General features: G+C 42.3%; 1 protein-coding gene across 3 annotated transcripts in view; it reads left to right on the forward strand.

Moving 5' to 3' along the window:
- The window catches only part of kdm6a (lysine (K)-specific demethylase 6A), a 311647-nt gene that overhangs the window by 248092 nt on the left and 48879 nt on the right, over positions 1-14676 (forward strand). For all 3 annotated transcript variants that reach the window (XR_010975826.1, XM_068040670.1, XM_068040671.1), the window contains 3 exons: positions 1737-1844; positions 3838-4248; positions 12044-12834. Coding sequence is in view for 2 of the 3 variants with exons in the window: in XM_068040670.1 (XP_067896771.1) it covers positions 1737-1844; positions 3838-4248; positions 12044-12834 (1310 nt within the window). In the remaining variant the exon portion in view is untranslated. The remainder of the gene's footprint in view (positions 1-1736; positions 1845-3837; positions 4249-12043; positions 12835-14676) is intronic.

The raw sequence follows: 14676 nt of genomic DNA on the forward strand, positions 1-14676 counted from the left end.
ACGCAGCCTTCTGGATTCCTGCTCTCGGCTGCAGAGAACTGTGTCTAACCCCCCCTGACTATACTGTCCCCTACTAACATTACATTCCTTTTAACTGCCTCCCCCCCCCCCCACTTGAATGGCTTCCTAATGACCATGGTGTTACAGTCAGTTGCTCATCCACACTACAGCCCTTGCTCTTGTCCAGACAAGCTGCAAGGACCTTGAACTTTTTACTCAATTGCAAGGGCTGAGGCTCCTCCACTCCCACCTTCTCGATCCCCTTACCTGCCTGACTTGCAGTCACATCCTCCTGTCCCTGACCACTGACCAAATTTAACAACCCTATCCTAAGGGGTGTGACTGCCTTCTGGAACAAAGTGTCCAGGTAACTTTTCCCCTCCCTGAAGCATTACAGTGTCTTTAGCTCAGCCTCCAGCTCTAATTTGCTGTGCTTTATTTACAATATATTTAGTGCTAGTGCAACAAGAGAAAAGTACAAACTAGCATGAAGACTTATTAAAGTAGTTTTTGGAGCATTAACTATGACATTAGTAGAGACAGTTGAGTAGAAGAAATTAATCCCAGTCCCTGCATTTGACTAAATTATGAAAATACGCAAAAAAAAATGATTCAACAGTATTTACTTCATATAATTGGAATAAATAATGTATATTATGAAAGTACTTCCATTTTTTGTTAAATTTTTTTGAGGTCTAGTATTTAAATTATGGAAATGCATCTATTTTGGAAGTTCACTGAAAGGACACTTGAGATGTTGTGTTTGAAAATAATCTTTACTGGGTATCACATGCCTTAAGATAAATAAACATCAGAAACCTTGGTGACTTGGAGATGTTTACAGAGAAATGACATGTCAAGATTTATGAGGGTCAGGAGGTGGTTTCATTTTCTGAGATATTGTTTTGGTTCAGCTCATCTTTCCTGTACCTCTGAGACCCTGAGAAATCCAGTGTCAGCTCCTCCTTCTCTGCCTTTTTTTGAAAAAACCCTGCGAATCCAGAGTATGATAACTGAAACCCGTAATGCCACATTTCTTCTGGAAAGCCTACCAGACTACTACTCGACATCTCCAGAACGAACTGCTTCTGAAAAGACCCCAGTGACCAATCTCTGTCTACCTGATGCCAGACCAAAAGGGACAACTGACATCCTTCCATATCTTTTTTTCTATTCAAGAATTAGCAGATATTTGGCCAAAATATTCCTTTTTTGTGTTTTTTTGTTCCCTCTGCAGAGAATTTCTTTATTTTTTTTTCCTGTGTGTATATGGGGGGATATTTAAAAAAGGAACTTTCATATTTCGATCTGTGCTTCGTTACTGGATAAGTCTTGTTTTATAGTAAACTGATAATTATGTGAATTGAAGAAACCTGGTTGGTGTATTTTATTCTGGGATAAAGAGTAGAGTATATCATTGACGATCGATAGTTGGGTAAACAGTTAAAAATATATGTTGTGACCTGTGGAGAAGTGGAACTAGAAAAGACAGTCGTAACAATATGCATGAAAGAACAAAGGTAGTCTTGTATCTTGGATTTGATTATTCCTGCTTAGTTTTTGTAGTAATTTTAGAAATTCAACACAATCTATATTTTAAAAACATTGTATAAACAAATATGGTATCAGTAATTTACTCAGGATTAGTTAACATAAGACTGAATTACATTTTATAGTGCTACGTTGTTTGTCTTTCCATGCATCTTAAGAAATTTAAAGCACTTCAATTTTTCCAGTTTTTGGAGCAGTTGCGTGCAAACAGAAAGAACCTGAATCAGCTTCAGCTTCAAATGCTGGAACAGCTTGAGGGACAGTTTACCTTGATGCGACAGCACCAGCAGCAGGTAAGAGTGTATAGTGCCCTTAAGTAAAGGGGTTCACATAAACAGTTTGCCTGGCGCTGACTTATTAATACTGGGCTAAGAAATAATGCTGAAATACTGATATAGTAATAAAATTACTCAGTTGCCAAAAGTGGGTTTATGATTCTAATATTAGCTTCTATTACAAAAAATAAACAGTTTTAAATGAAAATAAATTTTAAGCTTGCTGTCTTTCCTTTTCCTCATTTCTTTCTGACCTTTTGTATTTCGCTTTGTACCTATTTTTAACATAAGCTGTTTACCTTATTAAGCTTAAAACATTTTATTTTCTGCGTCTGCTAGGTTTTGGCTGTCAGATTAGATTTCTGGCACTTGATTTGTTGAAAAAATATTCTTTGGAGTTGGTATGAACCATGAGCTGTTGATTTTTCAAAGCTGGCATAGTCATGCCAAAGATAAAAATGGACAATAAAAGTAAATTAGCTTCTTCCGTTATTGCTGTTCCCTCTATCCGTCCATCTTCTAAGTTTGTATTTTGTAACCTGAACTATTGCCTTTGATTCAGGGTAGCAATTTCCCCATTTTTCCACTATGTACAAGACAACCTAATTCTTGCATCAGTGTATATGCTTCAACTGATAGTGTTGCTAAACTGTTCTTGAAGAGCATGGATGAATTCGTCTTGCATAGCCTGAATTTTCATGACCTAACTCGTGCAGTTTGAGAGACCTAGCCTGTATTGCTTAATTATTGACTAATGGCTGATAGTAGTATGAAGATTGCTTGCTATGTTAACTTCAAATGGGTGACGTGTGCTGTTTTTTTTTCAATTAATGCTGCTTCCTTCCCATTTTTCATTTTCAATCCTCAAAATTAGGACATTCTGATGAGCTTGTGACCTGAAGCAGATTAGCTGCATTTTTGAGTTTTCTAGTTTGTGACTTGCAGTACCCTAAAAATATTAATTTATTAAGTTAAAATATTAAAGTTATTAAAATATTAAGTTTGATATAAATATGACTCTAATGCATTTTTTTAAAATTCATTCATGGGATGTGGGGGCGTCACTGGCCAGGCCAGCATTTATTGCCCATCCCTAATTGCCCTTGAGAAGGTGGTGGTGAGCTGCCTTCTTGAACTGCTGCAGTCCATTTGGGGCAGGTATACCCACAGTGCTGTTAGGAAGGGAGTTCCAGGAATTTGACCCAGCGACAGTGAAGGAAAGGCGATATAGTTCCAAGTCAGGATGGTGTGTGGCTTAGAGGGGAGCTTGCAGGTGTTGGTGTTCCCATATATTTGCTGCCCTTGTCCTTCTAGTTGGTAGAGGTCACAGGCTTGGAAGGTGCTGTCTAAGGAGCCTTGGTGTATTGCTGCAGTGCATCTTTTAGATGGTACACACTGCTGCCACTGTGCGTTGGTGGTGGAGGGAGTGAATGTTTGTAGATGGGGTGCCAATCAAGCGGGCTGCTTTGTCCTGGATGGTGCTGAGCTTGTTGAGTGTTGTTGGAGCTGCACCCATCCAGGCAAGTGGAGAGTATTCCATCGCACTCCTGACTTGTGCCTTGTAGATGGTGGACAGGCTTTGGGGAGTCAGGAGGTGAGTTACTTGACTCAGAATTCCTAGCCTCTGACCTGCTCTTGTAGCCATGGTATTTATATAGCTACTCCAGTTCAGTTTCTGGTCAATGGTAGCTCCTAGGATGTTGATAGAGGGGGATTCAGCGATGGTAATGCCGTTGAATATCAAGGGGCGATGGTTAGATTCTCTCTTGTTTGAGATGGTCATTGCCTGGCACTTGTGTGGCACGAATGTTACTTGCCACTTATCAGCCCAAGCCTGGATATTGTCCAGGTCTTGCTGAATTTCTACACGGACTGCTTCAGTATCTGAGGAGTCACGAATGGTGCTGAACATTGTGCAATCATTTGCTAAAAATCATTTTGTGAAGTCAAGATGATTGTAAAGTCTGTTGTTGAAATTATTCACTTTGAGCAATTTTTCTGCTTTATTCAGATGAGACAGGCAACAGTTGCACAGGTACGACCTACAGGAATTCCTAACGGGCCAACGCTTGGATCATCTCTGCCTGCAAACTCTATTTCTGGTCAACAGCCTCATGTCACTCTAACCAGAGTGCCTGATCGCATTGTTCAGTCTGGAATCCGTCCTGTCCCTCCTGGACAGCTAATGGCTAATGGACCTTTTCCCGCTGAACCATCCAGAGGCCCAGTAACATGCAGCACTACAGGAATGCTGGGTAATTCAGACACTATTTCTATAGGCAATAATCATGTAACAGGAAGTGGAAGCAATGGAAATGTGCCTTACCTGCAGCAAAACGCACTAACTCTACCTCATAACCGCACAAACCTGACCAGCAGCGCAGAGGAGCCGTGGAAAAACCAACTTGTTAACTCCACTCAGGTAACTAATTGCTTTAGCAGTCTTGAGTCTCAATATTATTTTGTTTAGTAATTAATTTGATGTAATATGTTGTGGCCAAAGGGTTGTGTGTCTCTGTTTACCAATGGCCCATTTTGTAAACGATTGACAAACTTCTTAGAGGTTTTTGTGAATGTAACTTGTAGGGTAGATAAAGAGGAGCCAGTAGATGTAATATACTTGGATTTCCAAAAGGCATTTGATAAGGGGCCACACAGAAGGTTAGTATGCAAGAAAAGGACTCATTGAGTTGGAGAGCTAATGTATTAGCATGAGTGGAGGATTGGTTAACAAACGGGAAGCAGAGAGTAGGGATTTACAGGGCATTTTTGAGTTGGCAGGCTGTAACTCGTGCCACAAAGATCAGTGCTGGTGCCTCAGCTATTTCCAATCTATATTAATGACTTAGATGAAGAGATCAAGGCTAATGTATCCAACTTTGCTGACAATACAAAGTTAGTTAGGAATGTAAACTGGGAGGAGGATGCAAAGAGGCTTTAAAAGGATACAGACAGGTGAGTGGGCAACAAGGTGGTAGATGAAGTATAATGTGGGGAAGTCTCAAGTTATTCACTTTAGTAGTAAGAACAGAAAAGCAGAATATTTTTTAAAAGGCATAAAGCTTTTAAATGATGATTAGAGAAACTTGGGTGTACTCTTTACAAGGAACACAACGTTAGCATGCAGGTACAGCAAGCAATTAGGAAGGCGTGTTGGCCTTTATTGCAAGGGGATTGGAGTACAAGAATAAGGAATTCTTGCTACAATTGTACAGGGCTTTGCTGAGACCACACCTGGAATACTTTGCACAGTTTTCGGTCTCCGAAGGAATATATACTTGTCTTCGAGGCAGTACAGCGAAGGTTCACTAGATTGATTCCTGGGATGAAAGCATTGTCCGATGATGAGAGGCTGAGTAAATTGGGCCTGTACACTCGAGTTCAGAAAAATGAATGGTTATCTCATTGAATCATACACAATGGGCGGGATTTTAAAAGCCCTCCAACGCCGGGAACGATGTCGGGGGGGGCAATGAAGATAGGAATGGAGGAGGCTCACTGCCAATGGCGGCAGATCCTGTACCGATCTCAGCGAGACCTTGTGGCGGCCGTCCCGCCGCTTGGCGACGGGACCCGCATTAAAATATGTTAATGGCTACTTACAGAAACATAGAAAAATAGGAGCAGGAGTAGGCCCCTCAAGCCTGTACCGCCATTCAATACGATCATGGCTGATCATCCAAACTCAGTACCCTGTTCCCGCTTTCTCCCCATATCCCTTGATACCTTTAGCCCTAAGAACTATATCTAACTCTTTAATATATTTAATGATTTGGCCTCAACTGCTTTCTATGGTAGAGAATTCCACAGGTTCACCACTCTCTGGGTGAAGAAATCCCTCCTCATCTCAGTCCTAAATGGCTTACCCCTTATCCTTAGACTGTGACCTCTGGTCCTGGACTCCCCGCCATTGGGAACATCCTTCCTGCATCTAGTCTGTTCAGTCCTGTTAGAATTTTGTAGGTTTCTATGAGATCCTCTCTCATTCTTCTAAACTCTAGTGAATACAAGCCTAATCGACCCAATCTCTCTTCATACGTCAGTCCTGCCATCCCAGGAATCAGTCTGGTGAACCTTTGCTGCACTCCCTCCATAGCAAGAACATCCTTCCTCAGATAAGGAGACCAAAACTGCACACAATACTCCAGATGTGGTCTCACCAAGGCCCTGTATAATTGCAGCAAGACATCCTTGCTCCTGTACTCGAATCCTCTTGCTATGAAGGTCAACATACTGTTTGCCTTCTTAACTGCCTGCTGCATCTGCATGCTTACTTTCAGCGACTGGTGCACAAGGACACCCAGGTCTTGCTGCACCTTCCCCTTTCCCGGTCTATCGTCGTTCAGATAATCTGCCTTTCTGGTTTATACTGCATCTGCCATGTATTTGCCCACTCACTCAACCTGTCCAAATCACACTGTAGCTTCTCTGCATGCTCCTCACAGCTCACATTCCCCACCCAGCATTCTGCCGTCTGCAAACTCAGATATATTACATTTAATTCCCTCATTTGTATTATTAACATATATATTGTAAATAGCTGGGGTCCTAGCACTGATCCCTGTGGTACCCTACTAGTCGCTGTCAGCCACTCGGAAAAAGACCCGTTCATTCCTACTCTTTGTTTCCTGTCTGCCAACCAGTTCTCTATCCATGTGAGTACCTTACCCCCAATCCCATGTGCTTTAATTTTGCACGCTAATCTCTTATGTGCGACCTTATCGAAAGCCTTCTGAAAGTCCAAATACACCATGTCCACTGGTTCTCCCTTATCTATTCTACCTGTTACATCCTCAAAAAATTCCAGTAGATTAGTCAAGCATGATTTCCCTTTCGTAAATGCATGTTGACTTTGTTCGATCCTGTCATTGTTTTCCAAGTGCATCTTTTATAATGGACTCTAGCATTTTCCCCACTACTGATGTCAGGCTAACTGTTCTATAATTCCCTGTTTTTTCTCTACCTCCTTTTTTAAATAGTGGGGTTACATTAGCTACCCTCCAATCCTTTGGAACTGTTCCAGAGTAGATAGAATTTTGAAAAATAATCAGCAATGCATCTACTATTTCTATGGCCACTTCCTTAAGTACTCTGGGATGTAGATTATCAGGCCCTGGGGATTTATCAGCCTTCAATCTCATCAATTTCCCTAACACCATTTACCTACTGATTTCATACAGTTCCTCCTCCTCTCTGGACCCTATGTTCCCCAACATTTCTGGAGGGAACTTGTGTCCTCCTTTGTGAAGACAGAACCAGAGTATGTATTTAATTGGTCAGCCATTTCTTTGTTCCCCATTATAAATTCCCCTATTTCTGACTGTAAGGGGACCCACATTTGTCTTCACTAATCCTTTTCTCTTCGCACATCGATAGCAGCTTTTACAGTCAGTTTTTATGTTCCCTGGAAGCTTACTCTCATTCTATTTTCCCCTTCTTAATCAATCCCTTTGTCCTCCTTTGCTGAATTCTAAACCGCTCCCAATCGTCAGCTTTGCTGCTTGTTCTGGCCATTTTATATTTCTCCTCCTTGGATCTAATACTATCCCTAATTTCTTTTTGTAAGCCACAGTTGAGCCACCCTTGCTGTTTTATTTTTGCGCCAGACTTGCCATACAGGTCGCAACGATTCAGGCAACAGGTTTCAATCTTTGTTCAGACGTGCGGCTCTCACGTGCCATCATGTTCACGTCCGTGAAAAGCTGGCGGCAACCAAGTGTCAGTGCTTGGAGCAGTCAAAGGTGGGTGGGGGACTCCGATGACCGGGACATTACTCTGCATGAAATCAGGGAGGTGGGTGGGGGTCTCCAATGACCGGGACATAACTCTATATGAAATAAGGGAGGGACCCCCGTGCCGTTCATCTGTAAAGGGGGTCACTCTGCGCATGCGGTCGTTTATCGTGGTGGTGAAGGGGGTTGACCCTGCATTTGGCCAACATTGTTTGGGGAAGGGGTGCAATAGCACTTCATGACCCCTTCTGTGTGGGGTATGGGCCAAAAATGGTCTGGGGTCGAAGTTCATGTGACCAAGAGTTGCATCCTCGCAACGTCAGTAATGTGACTGTGTTCACGCTACCCCACTTTCAGGCAAAGTTAGTATGGGCGATGTCATACCATACCATACGTGATGATGGAACACAGCTGATGCACCAATGTACATCACTGTCTGCCCTGATAGGTTCCACTGAAGGCACTGAGTTCACCTGCAGTGTTCAGATGGGGCTGGTCCATCCTGTCTCTCCTGATTCAAGTGCCATGAGGAGCCATATCTGCCGGAGGCCGAACCAACAGGCAGACACTGCCCACGTGGAAGCTCATGGACGGGAGCAGCAGCAGCCATCAAGGTGCTTTCGACATCAGAGACGACAGCGGGTCTACAAGCCCTGCATGACATACCTGCACATGTCAGATCGCCAGTGTCAGAAGTGGCTGCGGATGTCCGGAGAGGCAGTGACTCATCTCTGTGCCCTGCTGAATGATGAGCTGCAGCCGATGGGGTTTGATGGGCACCCTATACATGTGGCCCTCAAAGTCACCGCGGCTCTTTCCTTCTGCACCTCTGCATCATTCCTGGGAGCCACCGGCGACCTCTGGCGTTTCACAGTCACCAGTGCACAGCTGTATCAGGGAGGTCACCGATGCCTTGTACAGGAGGGCTGCTGGATATGTGTGTTTTGTGACAGACCCTGAGAGTCAGTCCCAAAGGGCCGTTGGATTTGGGTGAGGACTGAGATGAGAAATTTCATCATTCAGAGGATTGTGAATCTTGGAATTGTCTGTCCCAGAAGGTTGTGGATGCTCCATCTTGAATATATTCAAAGCTGAGATCGATAGATTTTTGGTGTCTCGGATAATAGATATGGGGAGTGAGTAGAAAATCAGCCATGATCGTATTAAATGGCAGAGCTGGCTTGAGAAGCCGTATGGTCTACCCCTGTTCCTGTCCCTTGTGTTTTTATGTTGATTTGTTTCTATTGGGTAAAATGACATTATTGATGTACTCATTGTCAAATGCTAAACTTTCAGTCATTTGCTATCAAATATTCTAAAGTGGCCAGTGTAATGCTTAACCACAATTCTTTTGCAGCAGAACAAATCTTCTCTTAATTGAAAGATAGGATTTGGGGAAACAACATAAAACTGAATTTTGTGTACAGCAGTACATTGATTTTAAAATATTTGATTGTCAAAGAATTAACTTGTAAAACATTGCAAATATAATTTGAAGTTTAGCTTGGAAAGTTTTTCAAAATGGACAGCAGTTCCTACCATCTGCTATTTGATTATATTGGGCCATTGTAATATCAGGTTCATATCTGCCATTTAAATGTGACAGGATCTGATTTGGGTCCAAGTGGGTTTCATCCGTGCCCTTGTTTATCTCCAGACAGCATTCTTCTGGCTGGCCTCTACCTTCCACTCCCCCATAAACTTGATCTCATCCAAGTCTCTGGTGCCTGTATTCCAACTCGCCGAAAGCCCCGTTCACCTATCATCTCTGTGCTCGCTGACCTACATTGGCTCCCAGTTTGGCAACGCCTCAATTTTCAAATTCTCACCTTTGTTATCAAATCCCGCCGTAGTCTCACCTTCCTTTTCTTCAGATCCTCCTCCATCCCTACATTCCTCGAAGATCTCTGCACCCCTCCAATCTGGCCTCTTGCGCATCCCTTTTTTAAAAATCATTCCACTTTTGGCACATGTGCTTTCAGCTGCTGAGGCCCTAAGCTCTGAAATTCCCTCCCCAAATCTCTCCGTATCATTACATCTCTTTCCTCCTTGAAACCTACCTCTTTAGCCAAGCTTTTGGTCACCTGTCGTAATATCTCCTTCTGTGATTCGTTGCCAAATTTTGTTTGATAATGCTGCTGTGAAGTGAAGTGCCTTGAGACGATTTGCTACTTTAAAGGCGCTATATAAATGCTAGCTGTTGTGTCACATTATCTTTTCTTCCCCACTGGGGCGGCACAGTGGCGCAGTGGTTAGCACCGCAGCCTCACAGCTCCTGCGACCCGGGTTCAATTCTGGGTACTGCCTGTGTGGAGTTTGCAAGTTCTCCCTGTGTCTGCGTGGGTTTTCTCCGGGTGCTCCGGTTTCCTCCCACATGCCAAAGACTTGCAGGTTGATAGGTTAATTGGCCATTATAAATTGCCCCTAGTATAGGTAGGTGGTAGGAAAATATAGGGACAGGTGGGGATGTGGTAGGAATATGGGATTAGTGTAAATGGGTGGTTGATGGTCGGCACAGACTCGGTGGGCCGAAGGGCCTATTTCAGTGCTGTATCTCTAAATAAAAAAATTTTTAAAAAACTGCCACCCCACCCCCGGCCAGTTCAAAAGTTTTTGTTACTGGAATATACCTTTGCACTTGGTAGCATTAGAATGAATTCTTTTCATTTCTTAACCTAATTTTTTCTTGATTTGGAGTAGCTAATACAAATTTTAGTATTTTACTGCATTTTAATATTGAAAATAGAGCCTCACTATGTTTGCAGAAACAATTCTTACATTTCTGTTACACAGTTCACCTGTAATATCATTTAATACCATAGCCAACAAGAAGGTTTTGTGTAACTACCAGTTTATTAAATGAACAAGCAAGTGGAAAGGATACTTCTCTTCCTCTCCAGGCATACACATTTAACACCCTCATTATGTTTACAGTGAAATGCAGTTTTCCCATTCTTCTACCTCCTGAGCTCATCTGGCCATCTAACTTCCCTTCTGGGCCTCAATGCTAGCTGACATTGTCAATAGTTTGCTCTCTTCAGACACTGCCTGCTTCAAAACTGCCATTATCACTCCCTTTTTAAAAAAAAAAGTGATCCTTGACCCTTCCGTCCTCTCCAACCACCCTTTTAAGTGTCATATGAATTTGTCATCGTCTCTGTTTCATGCTCGTCTCTTTGTAACTTTTTGTTTAAACCTTTCCTGTCCAGCTTTTGCCCTCCAATAGGAGTAAAGCAGCCGCAAATGAAAAACGTGAACGGCATCATCTGTGATTGTGATGCATCATCCCTCCTCAACCTCTGTAAAAGTTGATGCATTTATTCACACTATCCTTCTCCAAAACCTTTCCTCTGTTTCCTTGGAACTTCTCTCATGTTGGTCCATTCCTGCCGATCCAAACATAGCCAAAGCATCTCCATTTTGCACTAGTATCTCTGGACCTCTCCAAGGAGCTATATTTGATTCCCTCCTCTTCCTTATCTAGATGGTATTCCTCTGCAACATCAGCTGCATACATGGGGCAAGTTTCTACATGCTAGTGACACCCAGCTCTATCCCTTTCCGCTGCATCTTTCAAGTGCCTCTGTGCTGTCAGACAACTTTTGCAACATTCATTCTTGGATGAATCGTAATTTCATGCAAATTCAACACTGGGCAGACCAAAGCCATCATCTTTGCTCCACCATAAACTCTGCTTCGTTGCCACTGATGCCATCCCCGCTGGACCACATTGGGCTGAACCAATCTTGGCATCAAGTTTGATCTTAAATGGATCCTCTGGCTATCACAAACTTGCACCATGTTTGCTACTGATGTTGCAAAGGAGTAGCATGTAGCTAAGGAAGAGGAGGAAGCCAAATGTAGATCCTTGGGGAGGCTCAGACATGACCCTGTTATCAATCACAACATTGACCACCTCTGCCCACCACAGCCATTCCACAGCTGAACCTCTTATTAATACCGTTACCGACTCCATATTCAACTACTTTAATGTCTCCTTACTGACCACCTATTCTTCACTGTTCATAAAGTTCAGCTTAAGCAAAATTCTGTGCATGTATTTTGTTCTCACCTATTACATTTGTTCTTAATGACCTGCATTGACTTCCTGTTCAACAGCATTTTAAATCCTGTTCTCATAAATCCACGTCACCCCCCACCCCACCCCGAACGCTCCATTCCTTTGACACTCAGATTCTTGAGAGATGATCTCTTTCTCCCCACTCGTATCATTGTCAGCAGAGACTTTAGATGCAAGAGTCTTACTCTTTGGAATTGCCTTCCCAATGCACTCAGCCTCTCTATCTCTCCTCAAAGAATCTCATGATTTATCTTCAAAGAAGGTTGTGGTCACATCTAATTTCTTTTCCCTATTTTGATGTTTGTATTTGTGAAGCACCTGGGTGTGTTTTTTTTACATTAGAGGCACTGAAAAGTGGAAATGGTTAAAGTTGATTAAATAAGTATCTGCTGCTTCTCTTTCAGGGGCTGAACAAAGGTCAGAGTTCACATTCGGCAGGTCCTAATTGTGAACGACCTCTCTCTTCCATTGGGCATTCCCAGCATTTCCAGGCAGCTGGCACTGGTATTCGGAATCAGGTTGGACATCCTGCCATGCCTAGCAATTCACTAACAACACAGGGGGCTGCTCTCAATCACCTCTCCTCTTACACTGCTACCTCAGGTGGACAACAAGGCATTACCTTAACCAAAGAGAGCAAGCCTTCAGGAAATGCATCAACAGTGCCTGAAACAAACAGGCATTCTGGAGGGACACCAAACAGCACTGCCAGCGTAGAGGGACTTCCTAATCATGTCCATCAAGCTATAGCAAATGCTGTTTCAAGTTCAAGTCATGGAGAGTCCAAGTCACCAGGTGTACTTAGTTCAGACAATCCTCAGCTCTCTGCCTTGTTGATGGGGAAACCCAGTAATAATAATGGGGGTTCTGTGTCTTGCGATAAAGTTAACAACATCCATCCAGTTGTTCACACAAAGACTGAGAATTCAGTTGCTTCTTCACCATCCTCAGCTGTTTCTACTGCAACTCCATCTCCTAAATCCACTGAACAAACTACTGCTAACAGTGTTAACAGCCTTAACAGCCCTCAGAGTGGACTGGGACGTACAATCAATGGAAAGGGTGTAGGGGAGGACTCTCAAAGTCCCTGTAAAATGGACCCACCATTAACTGCTCACAAACCTAGTACTCAACTTGCATCTTCAACCTCTGTCTCCATATACCCCAGTTCATCAGAAGTTCTAAAGGCATGCAGGTAATTCTGTTTTACTTGGTCATACTGTTTTACTGTTGCGATCTTGTAAGAAAATGGTGGATGTTACTGCTACTAAACTGATAATTTAAAAATGTCAGGAAGAATCCTATGGATTACAGCTGGTCAAATATTTGGTTTTCCAACAGTTTGAAATAGGTCTCCTTTTATTATACAAAAATTCAACTGGATGTGCTTAAATGAAATGGTTTCATTTTGGTTGGGGTTGGTGGGGAAGAACTGAGCAGCTTCAAAATGAAATATCTTTTGAGTTTTATTTGTAATGACAGTGTCAGGCTCATGAAATGCAATTTGGGTGGAGAAAGGGGAGTTTTTTTAAATTTCTATTCTTTGTGGGATGTGCATGTCGCTGGCTAGGCCAGCATTTATTGCCCATCTCTAATAGCTCTTGAACTGAGTGGCTTGCTATGCCATTTTAGTGGGCATTTTTTAAAGAGTCAACCATGTTGCTGTGGGTCTGGAGTCACATGTAGGCCAGACCAGGTAAAGACAGAGGATGGGTTTTTACAACAATTGGCAATGTTTTCATGGTCACCATTAGACCAGCTTTTAATTCCATATTTGTTAATTGAATTCAAATTTTTCCATCTTCTGTGTTCCCAGAGCATTAGCCTGGCCTCTGGATTACTAATCTAATGAAGTTACCACTATGCCACTGCCTCACCAGGAGGAGGTAACAATTGTAATGACTAGGAGATAATCTGAACATGATGGCAGTTAGCCCACCCCCTTTAAATTCCTAATCTGCTTCAAGAGTATGTCTGACAGTTTGCAAGTTATGGGCAATGACTTCATTTTTTGGTCACCAAAGCTTCCTTTAAAGGCTGGAGAATGCCTATAAAGGCTAGTAATTGGGAAATTAGACTAGACTGGGTAGTAGTTGCCAAATTTTGTGTACTTGCTTTTGCTGACAAAACTTTTTGCCAAAAGCCATCTCTTTACAGGGGTCTCAGGGGTTTCTAATATCTCACCCTATTTTTATTTGTGTTTTTACAGTTTCTTTCCTTTATAGTCTCCTCCAACTTGTCTTTCTCCTCCACAATTGCTTTTCTTCTTGAGCCTGAATTGTCATTATATCAACACTGTCGTCGTAAATAAAACTCAGATATTTCATTTTGATGCTGCCGAGTTCTTTCCCCTCATTCTCCCACCCAGCCCAACCAAAATGAAACCATTTCATGTAAACACATCCTGTTGCATTTTGAGTCTTTATCTTGTATTTTTTTCTCTGCCGTTTCTCCAGCACGCTCATTCTCCTATTAATGTTCTTTCCTCCTCCTTCCTTTGTTGGATCTTCCGTTTTCTTATCAAACCCATCTATTCTTCCTTGCTTTAGTTTAATCTTCACTGAGTACAGAGTTTGATGCATGAAATAACTTCATTGTTGGGAATCTTGTAGAAAATATAGAATTTTAACCTAATGTGGGTAAAAATGTTAAAACAATTATTAGGTTCTGTTCATGTGGAAATTATTTCAACCTGAAACTTCTGAAATCTTATAGCTAGCAGCTACCAGGAATTGTGTGATTATGGGCTTCTCTATTTGGATGATAAACTTGTTCAGAAAAAACTATGGATAGACAGCCAATTTTAGATTTTTTGTAAGCTCTGTTGCAACAGTAGTTGTCAGGCTTTGCCTGTAGATGTATTTACTCAGAGACCTCCTTTTCTGTTTCCTTCCCCCCCCCAACCACCAAACCTTGGAATCTGCAAACCCCTTTTAGAAAACCTATGCTTTTGAGAATTCAAAATCTAGAAAAAAACATTGAGGTATACAAAGGGTAACCTAGAATTGGAGGTTATAATTTCCTCTGTTCAAAAAAA

Source organism: Heterodontus francisci, chromosome 10 (genome assembly GCF_036365525.1).
Source record: "Heterodontus francisci isolate sHetFra1 chromosome 10, sHetFra1.hap1, whole genome shotgun sequence".
NCBI classification, from domain to species: Eukaryota; Metazoa; Chordata; class Chondrichthyes; order Heterodontiformes; family Heterodontidae; genus Heterodontus; species Heterodontus francisci.